Raw genomic sequence first — 13,160 nt, 5'->3', positions numbered from 1 at the left:
GCCCTTCCGCCGACTTGCTCATTCATGCCGTTTATTCAACAGTTTTTTTTTCCTGAGGTCCGTCTGCGGTCCAGGAGTGAACAAGATGCTGAGGGCTAACCTGAGGAAGACAGAAAACAAACTAATCAACCAACATAATTTCAGATTATCGTTTAAGGAAAATAGATCAGGGTAATGTGATGGGGAGCGACTAGGGACACTGAGAGCTAGGTTAGATAGTAAGGAAGGCTCTTTGACGAGTGACAGTTGAGTTCTAAATGCAAAGGGTGAACAAAAATCGATGGAAGAGTGTTCCAGGCTGGGAGCAAATCCAGAAGCCCTGAACTTGGTTGCTGGAGGAACTGAAACTCCCGCCAGGGTAGCGGGAGCACCGTGAGTGACGGGGACAGAGGTAAGGGGTGAAGTCAGGGGTTGGCAGGGGCTCGGTGGTGTGGAGTCTAATGCACATTGAACTTAGGTGGAGGTTAGAGGTAGAAGAAGCCTTGAAGGTCTATTCCGATTCTCCCGTTTCCACTGAGTCCTGAAGAAACTTAGCTTATGATTAAAAGTAAAGCTTTAAGCAGGCCATCAAGTCGAGGCCAGTGTACATGCCACTCAAACTTTTAGTCTTACTGCATAGTGAACGCAATCACACCAGCAAAGAGATTTCTCGTGGAGTCCTGTCATAACCCCATGTTGTAGGAAATCTTTCTTAGGTAATATCAGCCTTACTCTGTGGATGAGAAAACTAGGGCCTCGTGTAACTTGTCACAGGGGAACTTACGTGGCCCCAGCTAGGATTCAAACCTGTGATCTTTCCACTACTCCAGTGCCCTGCGCCTTTCTGCACCACCTCACTTCCTCTGTGTGAGCTGCCAAGCAGCTTTGATTAAAAAGTGCACAGCACGCGTTTATGTGAAAGTCTGAAAGTGAAGCCAACTAGGGAAACCATAAAGCGTACGTCATACACCTGTCACCACCCAAGGGCCGCTTCAGGCCTTGGATGGGCAGTTGGGAGTCTGTGTGATTTGCTCTGGAAAGGTAATGCTGGTGTTGTCCACTGTTGCTGTGCGAGGCCTTGAAGTGCAGGCGTGTTGTCTGTGCACCTTCTCTGTGGTGAACCCCTTACCCAGAGCCTTATGGATATTTGCACATTTAATGACGATGATAATGACCGCACTAAAGGCTGGGACTAGAAGGCAGACTGGGGATCGTCCAGGCTAGTGGTTCCCAAAACACTGCACCAATCACTCGGGAAGCTCTTCAAACGTGCAGATTTCCAACTTTGCCTACAGACTGCATATCAGGCACCATTATTGTATCACATTAGAATCCATAGACATAATAGCATTGTGGTTCTGTATGAGAATGTCCTTGTTCTTGGCAGATACATGTATTTAGGGTCAGATATGATACTGTCTGCAGATCTTTTCAAAATGGTTTAGCAATGTGTGTGGGTGCATGGTCACAGACACACACGCACAGAAAGCGAACGTGGCAAATACTAAGGGCCAGTCAATCTAGGTGAAGTCTGTAGGGGTTTTCATTGTACTCTTCTTTCAAAGTTTCCGTAGCTTTGAACTTAAAAAAAAAAAATCCAAAGGGGAAGAAGGATTAAAATACAGATTCTCAGATCCCATTTCCAGATATCCGGATTCAGTGAATCTGTATTTTTCAACTTCCCTTTATTCTGTTGCACAAAGTTGGGTACCATTGATTTCGTTCAACTCTAGACTTTCCCCCGTACCCACTTCACAGAAGAAAACACTGAGGACCCAACAGGTGACTAATTTGAGATCACCCAGTGGATTAACAATAACATCAGGCTTGGAATGCGGATTTCGATTTCATTCTGAAACACATAACGCTCTGCCCCGGGCTGTGTGTGTGTGTGTGTGTGTGTGTGTGTGTGTGTGTGTGTCGTTGGGAGAAGTGGGAAGGGGCGGCGAGAGGGGTCGTGGTGAGTGGGGGGTGGGGTGTGTCTTTGACCTGGAAGTCAAGTGTAAATGGCCTTCTAGAACTCCGTCGCTTTTAACACAGCCCAGTGGTGATTCTTGGGTTTTTCTCCGGTCTACTTAAGGAAACTCGAAACACGTCCACTTAGGTGGCCGCCAAAAAGTTTCCTGAAAGTAAATCGACCAGCCCCGTTCCAGTGCCGTTGGCGTCCTGTCGCCATGGAAACGGACGGTTCCATTCTTCCTCAAGGGGTGGCCTTGATTTTCTCTCCTTTTCGAATCCGCAGCGCGGCGCCCAGAAGACGCTCTCAGGAACCAGAGGGGCTTATGTAGGTCTTAGTGCTCCTTGCAACGAGGGGGCTGCGCGAGGTGGGGGCGCCTCGCTCCGGAGGGAGCCCGGCGTCCGGTGTCCACCCCGGCGTCCGGGTGGTGCGTCCCGGGACTGGCAGAGGGCCCATCCGAGTTCCGCACCGGCCCCCCACCTGAGAAGCGCGCTGGATCCAGCCGGCTGGCCGACTCCCCGTGACCCCCAGGATGCCAGAAGCCAAGACCTCCTGCCACGACCTCACGCGATGGAAGAAGAAGCCGCCGGTGCGCCGCACGGTCAGCCAGATCTGCCCGCCCCCGCGGCGGCCCCTGACCGTGGCCGACATCCAACCGGGCATGGAGAACGAGAGGCTGGGGGTCGTGCGAGATTCCATGTTTCAGAACCCTCTCATCGTCAAGGTGAGCCGTCCCCACGCCCATCACCCTCTTGCGCTCGTCCCCTCACTGGGCACGCACGCGGCCGCTGGTCTCCACCCGTCCTGCCCCGGCCCCACCGCTCCGCTCCGAGCCTGGCAACTGGGAGCTCCAGCTCTGGTCCAGACAGACCTGGACCCCCGGGCGGTCACGGGCAGGCCTCATCGCCTCGCTGAGCCTCAGTTTCCTCATCCTCAAAGTGGGATGATAATAGCACTCATTAAAGGGAGTGATTGGGAAGATTGCATAAGGTAATCCCTGCGAGTTGGCGGCTATTTGCATATGTATTCACGCAGGGTGAACCCACAGGGTGACAGACAGGTAGCAGCACCCAGACTGCGTCCTTACCACCTGCCAGCCCTCGCAGGGTGCAGGCCGCCTCTCTCGATTCCCTTGCACGCCTGGGCTGTTGCTACATCGGTGTTATGTAGCAAGTGTTCTGTACGTCTCTTGGAAGCATCACTTCATACGCTAATTTCCACCCAATCATACTCTTAACCAGAATTACGACCGTAAGAGACAAAAAGCGCGAATCTCTGCCCCAGGGGTCCCACAGGCACAAACGAGCGAGGGAGCCGCGGTTTCCAACTAGGTCGCCTCCTCTTTGATCTCACGCTCCCTTACATTAGTCACGTTTCGGGACTGGTGATCACCCAACGCTGGCGTGGCATCAACGCGCCTTTCCGGGGCCCCAGGATAGGTCAAGTTGAAGTTTGGCGCTTGGGAAGCTGGTCATGGAGCAATTTTACCTTGCGCCACTGGAGGGCAGTGTGCCTTTAAAAATGCGCGCAGTTCCCCAGATTCCGGGGGTGGAAGGCGCAGGTGATAACCGTGGATTCAGTAACAATTATTTATCTGAACGCCAGGAGCTGTTTAGAGCCCAGAGGTTTTGGTTGTTGTTAGTTTTTTGTTTGTTTGTTTCGTACAGGGAACCTGGGCTTTCTTAACATCGTGGTAGAATTAGCTGAGTTAACTGGCTCCTATGAAAACACGGATTCTCTCCTCTTGCCCTACCCAAACCGTTTCCTGGGCCAGCAGCTGGGAGAAGCTGGCTTATCACACTAGGCACCCTTCCATCTAACACCTCCCCTTCCTAGGCCTCCCAAAGTGGAGCAAAGTCCTTCACTTATTTCTAGGTGAGAAGAGCCACTCTCAGAGGACAGATGGCACAGACAGATGGGGTTCACCACTCTGGGATCAAGGGGAGAATCAGTTTCCTCGCCTCTGATCGTTGCTTTTACTCAAGCAGTTACTGGTGGACCAACTCCTTCCTACTTAAATACAAAATGGACAGCGTAATGGAGTTATTCTCCATGGTGAATTAAGTGTGATGTCCACCCCAAGCTATAATATATCCATAGAGACACATACATACGTATAGGTATATGCATAGATATATACACATACACTTTACATATATGTATGCACACATACACACGTGTATGTACAATATACATGTGTTTAACATGTATAACATACATCTGTAAGTAAACATTTCCCCTCCCTTTTTTCCTTTTGCTCGCGCTGCATATCAAGAAGGACAGTATTTGGCCTCCGGATGGCACTAGCTGAACAGCTTCCAGATGAATTCAGTCCTGATTCCTGAACTTGAACTTTGGGTTGGAAAATGTGCAGGAGACACTGACCCACCACCGAGGGTTCTATCTTCAGAGCATGAGACACAGAGAAGGGCGGCCCCGTCGGCGGTGACTCGGCTCAAGCAGCAGGGGGCGCCCTGGTGATCGTGCCCAGCTTGTCTCCTGTCAGGAAAGCAGGTCTTTCCTTCTTACTTTTCTCCCTCCAGTTCTTGATGGGCCGTAAGGTAGTTTCAGTAGCAGTTAAGATTATGTCCACATTTCAATACTGACCACCGCTACCAGATTTTTCTCCTAAAATCTGGCCTAAGTAAAAGCTGCAGAAACATTGAGAGCAAGGAGTAACCTTGATTGTTACCTTCTCCAGACCCCTCGTTACACTGGGGACGCTGAGGCTGTCTGTGGTGGGTTCTTTGTGCAAGGTTCTGGCAGAGCTGGCGGTAGAAGCTACGTTCCCTGGCTCCCCGCCCAGCTTTACTTTTACCACTCCAAAAAGCTTCCTCTATTTTAAAGGGAATTTAAATGATGAAAAAAACTTTGAGGTTTTCAGCTCTCAAGAAAAGAAGATTGAAAGTATCCAAGATGGTAGAGCCTTTTAAAAAATCTTTTTAAAAATAATATGTCGCTGAAATTTCTGTTGAGGCGTGGCTTGTGGATTTCTTGACTGTGGCATGTCAGTTTCACAATCCCAGCTTTTCAAACCCTTGTTTCTGTGCCAGTTCTCATTGTGCGCAGCAGAGGTGGGAGTGCCCTCTGCCTGGGGTGTCTGCAGGAGAATGATTGGGACTGAAGTCTATTTTGGTTTTGTCTCAGTCTGAAGCTGAAGGTTGCATCTGTATTGGGGGAACATAGCACCTTAGAAAGAGTCATTTACTCCCCCATGTTGGGGGGCTGTTGCTCAGATTTGCTTTCTCCAGTGAATAGGATCTGGATTTTTTTTTTTTTTTTCATTTACAATGCAGACACACTGCCTGAACAAACACAACACTGCTGTTTCACACGCATGGAATTTACCGGGACGTACACGCATCAGTTATTCAAGAACATGTCTGCAAGATGCCACCGTAACCAAGTGAAAAGTGAAAACCTCAGACATCCAAGCAGATATTGTATCAGCAAGAGCTCAACAACTCTTTGCCTCATTTAAAACCAAGCCAACTGGCTATTGAGTGGGGCTGATTGAATCAGCTCCATGTTTTAATGTGGCCACAAGAAGATGTAAATGTTTTCCATTAGAAAGGGCACCTATTCTATTGTATAAAGTGACGTGTGGTTAGCCAGTTTCCCTTCAAATGTGACTCTCTGGGAAGAATAAAATTAAATAGAGAAAGAGCCAAGCTTCTCCCTGCTTGATTCCCATTTCCCCAGAACTCTGTGACTCAACAGAGGATCCTGCTACAATAGCCTTCAAGGCTCCTTTACAGAACCTGTCAGGGTGCACCCTTCCTGCCATCGGAACTCGGCTGATATCCTGTCAATACAATTATGGGGAGAGACTGTTTGGTTTGCTCCACTGACAGCCTTGAATCTTCTGTCGCCCTGGAGAGGCAGGCTAGGTACAGGGGTGGAATTTATTGAATTGAGCATCCTTAGAGGGTGCAAATGATCACGGCACCGGATGTTTTTCATAATTTCTCGCCGACTTTGTTTTTCTGTGGGGCTTTATGTCACAAACAAGAAGCGTGTGCATTTGTAGATAGAGCTATAGAATCACATCATTCTGGGGTTGGAAGGAGGTTTACAGCCATCTAGCCCAATTCCTTTTTTGAGGCTATTAAGACCCAGAGAGGGGAAGAGACTCGCCCAAGGCACTACCCTGACCTGGTCACAGAAGTGGGATGAGAGTTATGTCACCTGACTTCCAGACCCATGCTCTTTGGCCGCGATACACAATTAGTTAATGAATGACAACCCAGACTGGTTATACCTGTACATCAGGCAGTCAAAAAAATGTTCATCGGTGAATCCGATTCCATTATTGTTTCACTCAACATTCCTTCCAGCGTGAACTCTACTAATTTCTTGGGATTTGTTGACAGCCAAGAAATATTTATTGAATGTTTACTGAGTACTCCTCACCATCCTAAGCTCTCTTGGGGGCGTAGAAACAAGTTCAGAACTTAGCTCTTGCCCATAAGGCGTTAATTATTTAGCTGGGGAGACAGAATATCTACATGTATCATTATATATGTGGATTTCGTACGTATGACATATATATTGCTTAGCATAGCCCCTGCATCCAAGAAAGCTCTCAGGAAGCATTAGCTCTTACGATTGTGCACGCGCGTGCACACACACACACACACACACACACACACACCCCCCACACACACAGATAATAAGACAAGCAATGTCATGGGTCACCCCCTGTAAGTTTCAAGTTTCTGCACTACCCGGAAAGGTTCAGATTTGGGGGGAGGAAGCCCTGAGCACGACTCAGAAGGCTTTATAAAGGCACAGTCCTGAAACTGGACCTTGAAGGGTGAAAAGGTAGATTCTGATCGGGGGGGAGATTGGGAGAAACTCAGCCCTCCGGTACTAGATGACTCGACCCTCCTTAGATCCTAAGGGTTCATAGATTTTCACCCCAACCCGAGTTCTATCTCCTAAGACTCAGCGCCGCTGCTGGGATCCTTATCGTCGTCATCACAGGGAAGCGTTTATTTAGAGCCAGTGTGTCCAAATTGGATGCTCTACAAAATTAGGCAACCACACTCAGCCACACTAAGAGCCTAACATCTCTAATAAACATTGACGCTGGTGAACATCGGCACGCAGGTAGACACAAATGCAAAGAAGGTGGGCAGACAAACACACCGTCGGGCAAACAGCCCAGCGTAGGTCAGTATTTTTATCATGTTTGAGTGAAATGGGAAAATGTTATATTCCGCTACATATTGCAGAGAATATGCCTTTGATTGCTCAGATCCTTTTACGTTCAATTTACAATGTAACTGGAGAAAGTAAAACACAAGGAAGGGGGGCTGAAACTGAGCTGCCCATCTTAAGGACCCAGTCTCGGCAGGCTGGTGGGCAGCTTTCGTTTTTCTAGGGAAAGCTACGGGGTTGTCGATCCCTGCAACTCTTTCTCTCTCGGTCCTTTTTTTCTTCTTTTTAAATCAAAGCTTCCAGCTTCCTGGCACCCAGGCGCATCCTCCGGTAAGCAAGGGCGAGCAAGCAGGGGCTGCAGCAGTGCCCAGCCCTGTGGTCGGTTCAGAAAGGAGACCTGCTCCCGCCCAGGCTTTTTACCACCACCCGGGGTGTGTGGGACAGATCTGCTGGAGGAGGGGCCCGCGTTCCTCTTTGTCCCTCTAAAAAAGGGGGGCTTTGGCTTTGAAACGTTAATGAAGACCTCAGAATGCGGGTTCCTGGGGGAGGAGCTCAGCCCCCTTCTGAACACTCCTCTCAGGTCAGTGGCTGGAAGGCCGTTCCTCCAGGAAGAATTCTGAGTCCTGGATGAACAAGTCAGCAGTGGCTTCCAGCACCTTCCAGAATCTTCCAGGCTCAAGGGCTGCTCATAGTAGAATTTAGGCCACTTTTCCTGTATTTGAAAGAGAAAGTTTTCTTGATTTACGACTGGTCCTGCGGACAGAATTTCAACCCCCTATTTCTTTCTCTCTTTTTTAAAACTTTTATTTATTTATTTATTTTTGGCTGCGTTGGGTCTTTGTTGCCGCACGCGGGCTTTCTCTAGTTGCGGCGAGCCGGGGCTACTCTTCGTTGCAGTGCGCAGGCTTCTCATTGCGGTGGCTTCTCTTGTTGCAGAGCACGGGCTCTAGGTGCGTGGGCTTCAGTAGTTGTGGCACGCGGGCTCAGTAGTTGTGGTGCACGGGCTTAGCTGCTTTGAGGCATGTGGGATCTTCCCGGACCAGGGCTCAAATCTGTGTCCCCTGCGTTGGCAGGCGGATTCTTAACTACTGCACCACCAGGGAAGCCCCAAACCCCTATTTCTAATTTCAGTGATTTTCAAGTCATTCACCTGTCTCTAGAAGCATCAGAGTCCTCATAAAGTGTCTGATTCAAACTGCTTGTTAAGAAAATGCATCTTTAACTGTTTACAAAGTATAATGGGAAGGAAACACAATTAAAAGTATTCTATATGAAATGCTAACAGTGGAGACCACCAGCTTGTTAGCAATGATTTGAATTGGTTCATTTTGGGGCGTTGGTTCTGTGTTTGTGCTGGTCCTGCAGTGAATGTGTCACAGACCGGGAGGATTGGAACCAAGCTCAGACCTTGCTGGACTTCTAGGCTGGGTAAATCCGTTTCTGGAGGCCAGTGTGCAGAGTGATTGCTGTGGCCCTGGGAACCGGGCTCTGTTAAACCCCAGACACATCTGCTGGGCCATCGCTCCAGGACCCTCTGGCTGGCTGGGCAAAAAGAAACAAAGGCACAGACAGTCACAATCGTGCTACATTTTGGTTGGTTTTAGCATATAATGTAAGTGTCGGGTGCTTCTTGTCTGACTTTCGTATTTGTTGAAAAAACAAAAGCAAAAACAGGATGTGAGCATTTGTTGGTTGTTGATAACAATTCAGCTTTAAATGAAATCGCCCCTTGACTCTCCTTTCAAGCTCCTGAATCGTGTAAACGAGGACTGTGAAAACAATTCCAGGCTGCAGCTGGTGTTTTCATACCATCACAAAAGATACAGCAATAAGTTGGATAGCACAGGGAACTCTACTTAATGCACTGTGGTGACCTAAATGGGAAGGAAATCCAAAACAGAGGGGATATATGTATATGTATAGCTGATTTATTTTGCTGTACAGTAGAAACTAACACAACATTGTAAAGCAACTATACTCCAATAAAAATTAATTTTAAAATATAAGCTGGTAGCCCAGGCAGATATAAAACTGCAGCCACCACACTGGAGACAAAGGCGGTGTAGATGTCAGGCCATGGAGCCAGGCAGATCCCAGGGCACGTTCTGTCTCAGCCGCTTTCTTGCTGTGCCACGCGTGAGGTTATTTACCTTTGAGCCTCAGTTTCCTCTCTGTGAAATGGGCTGTTACAGTTGGCACCAGCCATGGGGGAGTTGTGAGGGTTCCATGAGATGACACAGGTGTGCCAGGCCCAGGAGGGCACTTAATACGTGGGCACTTTTGTTTTTTTCCATTATCCTGCTTCTAACATTTCCGTTCCTCAAGACAACCTTATTCTCTCAATCGACTTTAGGTAAATGTCTTAAATCTGAACTTATAAATGTATCACGAGACGAATCCACTCAAGGGCTTATCTTCTTCCACTTTGTGCTCTTGTTGAAAATTACTGTTGCCCACCCCATCTCATGCTTCCTGAGACTGTGTGCCCTGAAGCAGGTGGGCTCGCCCTGGCTAAGGGTGAAAACAATTCGGTTTCTAGCCCTCTTGAGGGTTCTTGGCCAAGCGGCTTAATGTCCAAGCCTGTTTCCTCATTTGTGAAGTATGGGTGCTAATAACTACCTTGTTTACTCCTCAAGGATGTAATAAAGACTGATTTAAACGAGACACTGTCTTATGGAAGAGATTATGACATTCTGGAAGTAGACCAGTGGTCCTCAACTGGGGCGGGGGGGCAATTTTGCTCCCCAGGGAACATCTGGCCATGTCAGGAGATGCTTTCGGTTATCACAACCAGGAAGGGGGCTGCTACCAGCATCTAGTGGGTAGAAGCCAAGGATGCCGTCCAACAATGCACAGGATGCCTGCACCCCCCCCAAAAAGGGAATCATCTCCCCAAATGCCAATAGTGCTGAGGCTGAGAAACGCTGGACCAGAAAAACATCAGCATGTGGAGAATTCATTGTTAGTTCATCCACGGTCCAGGGTCTCTTGAATGTAATACAAAGATTATAGAAATGAGATGGTTTCGTTTAATTGCTTCTCTATCCATTGTTTGCTTCCATCCCCTGACTCCATTCGTTTTATGGCCATTTTATTTCTTTTAATTAAAAAAATTTTATTTATTTATTGGCGTGCCATGCGTCTTGCGGGATCTTAGTTCTTCGACCAGGGATTGAGCCCAGGCCCCCTGCAGTGGAAGCGTGGAGTCCTAACCACTGGACCTTTTATGGCCATTTTAAGTTCCCCCTCTTGAATCCGTTTCCTTTTCCTTAGTTCCAGGTTCCATACATTTGCTGGTTTCTGTCAGGGCTTATCTGTCTCCAGCCTCACCCACGTTGGAGTTTAAAAAAATAGAAAGCATTTCTAGCAATCCACAGAGTGAGGCTCTATAATTCAAGAGATAAACTGATTAGCGTAGGGGCTGGTTTGTTGAGTAATCACTGACCGCCGAACAAGCTTTGTTTCCCTGGCGCATTACCTTCCGAGGGCTTGCTTTGGTTGTGTTTTTCTCAGCATGAACTCATTTAGGATTTAAAACGGAATTGATTTGGTCCAGCAAAAATTAAGCTCACGGTGGACCAGAGTCCCAGCCTAGCCCTTACACTCTCGTTGTGGAATGAAGTACAGCATTTCAGAGAAGCAAGTCAATGTGCTTTATAAAGAAAACAGCTGTATTTTTCCACCCAATAATTTAAAGGCACATCAGGGTTCGGTCAAGAAACTGACTGATGTGGGTCAATGAGCAGAAAGGTCAACATGAAGGGCACACAGGGGGAGAATAGCTCGCCAAGAGCATTGTAGAGAACACATAATGAGCTAGAAAGAGGGGTTTTTTGATCTTTTATATGAACCAAACAATACATATTGGGGGGGACCAATGAACACAGACGCGAACAAGATAAATTTCTTTGTGTGGATCAAAATCTTTTGTGTTTTGTCCAGAGGAATGAAAGTGGAGAATCAGAAGCGCTTTGATTTCAAGGTACAACATTAGTGAAAGGCCACATCACTGGCAGGTGGCTGGCCATTTGGGACCAATGGCACAGCATCCAAGCTGCCTCGCCACAGCAGAGAAAAAGCCCCAGCTAGCCGAAGCTCAGAGGCCGCAGCCTCCTGCAAAGATGGGGGCGCCCCAAAAGACATGGAGAGAGGCGATCTTATGGCCATAGCTTTGCAGTTGAGGGAACTGGAAAATTTGCTGGCAACTTTTTGGGGCAATTTTGCTGGACACTAGTCAGTCTGGCCATATTACCACACTAAAATGCCCTTTTAATGCTCCCGTTATGAATTCCATTCACATTTTCCCGCTGTCTCCCAGAGATCTTTAAGAACAGGGACACTGACTTAAAATTCTTGTTTGATATGCATCTGAAACTATTAATGAGCCCCTCAGTCATTGAGCAAATATTTATCACACACCTATAATGCATAAGGCGCTGGTGGAAACGCAAGAGGTTTAAGAATTTGTTTCCAAGGAGTTTATGGAAGAACCAGACTTTGCACATTAAAACCACTAATAAAAGTTATCAAAGGCAGAAGGGAGAGGTGCTGAGAGGCATATTTGGGAGTGAAGGTGGGAGCAGCGTTGGAGCACCCAGGGCAGCTTGTGCACCTGGGCTGGGGCTGCAGGGTGGGTTGGATTCCAGTGGCTGGAAAGGAGAGGAGCAGCTCCAGGGGAGGGGCTGGCCTGAGCAAAGGTCTGAAATGGACAAGAACAGACAACTCTAGGATTCTCTGAGGAAAGCAGTGGCAGACGCATTCACTCACTGCTTGAATTAACAGAATTAACTGCTTGTGTACGAGACACAGAGCTTGGCACCAAGGATACGGGGGTAGACCAATCTGGGTATAGGCTTTGCCCTCAAAGAGCTTACAATCTCGTAGACAGAAACAGGCATCGAAACAAACAGCAACGTGGTACAGATGTGGTGACGGCCGTCTGGATGGGATTCGTGCTCAGCGCTTGAGCGGCAGCTGTGCCTGGATGTGGGGAGGCGAGGGTAGGTCTCCTAGACTGGATGGCTAGAGCTGAATCTTGACACCAAGATGAGTCAGGTGAGGTGGGGGCAGAGGTGGAGGCAGGTATTGTGTGGCCTGTAGCTCATGCAATTCAGGGATCTCTTTTTAAGAAACAGAGTACAGGGAATTCCCTGGTGGGCCAGTGGTTAGGGCTCTCACTTCTACTGCTGGGGCCCTGGTTCAGTCTCTGGCCAGGGAACTAAGATCCTGCAAGCCGCATGGTGTGGCCAAAAACAAACAAACAAACAAATAAAAAAGAAACAGTACAAAATTTAAAATGACGTTGGAAATGAAGTCCAAGGCCTTGGAAGGGGCCCGGTACAAAGAGGGGCCCTGAAACCTAAGCTTCATTAGCTTCAGGGTAAATCAACTTTTGACGGGGGGAGAAAAAGCTTTCTAGGAAGAAGGATATTCAGGGGGAGGTGGGAGGGGGAAAATGCACTGGATCGCCAGATTTGAGAGGCCTCAGTTCCTCTCTAGGCTGTGTGTCGTCCATCCATCCATCCTTCCATCATCTATTCATGCATTCATTCATTCATGCTTTCAGCACTGCACACTTCCCCTGGACCAGACACTCCAGGCCCCATGACCACAGTCATGAGCTCCCAGTCTCCTGCACACTCTTATTGGCTCTGAAACCTTGAGTGAGTCCCTGGAATGTCCCAAAGCCTTGATTTCTACGCATCTGAATGGCTTTCTCCCTGAGAACTGCTGGGAGCCTCCCCTTCATTTGCTTATTGGACCCTTTGCAAAATGTTTTTCGAGGGGCTATTAGGTGCCAGGCAGCGTGCTGGGCCTGGGGAGACCTCTGTGGGCAAGAGAGCCTGAGTTCCTGCCTGCAGGCAGCTCAAAGCCCTGGTGAAGACAGACAATAGGGCAACTACCTCTTCCCTAGGGTTAAGCACTGTGGAGGCGGCTGCGGTGCCGGGAGGCTATGCAAGTTCAAGTCCAAGGATGTGACATCTCAGCCCAACCTCCTGGGATGAATAGAGTGGTCAGTTATGGCATGCTGGTGGGAGTGTGTGTGTGTCTGTGTTTGGGT

General features: G+C 48.4%; 1 protein-coding gene across 1 annotated transcript in view; it reads left to right on the top strand.

Moving 5' to 3' along the window:
- Window positions 1–13: 13 nt before the first annotated feature.
- CFAP77 (cilia and flagella associated protein 77) overlaps window positions 14–13,160 on the top strand; it is a 133,519-nt gene continuing 120,372 nt past the window's right edge. Inside the window, exons 1-2 of the mRNA XM_032635101.1 lie at window positions 14–391; window positions 2,222–2,660. Of these exons, the coding sequence (XP_032490992.1) occupies window positions 2,469–2,660 (192 nt within the window). The 5' untranslated portion in view covers window positions 14–391; window positions 2,222–2,468. The remainder of the gene's footprint in view (window positions 392–2,221; window positions 2,661–13,160) is intronic.

This window comes from Phocoena sinus, chromosome 6, assembly GCF_008692025.1.
Source record: "Phocoena sinus isolate mPhoSin1 chromosome 6, mPhoSin1.pri, whole genome shotgun sequence".
Classification (NCBI taxonomy): domain Eukaryota; kingdom Metazoa; phylum Chordata; class Mammalia; order Artiodactyla; family Phocoenidae; genus Phocoena; species Phocoena sinus.
This window is presented reverse-complemented; position numbering and strand designations above follow the sequence as displayed.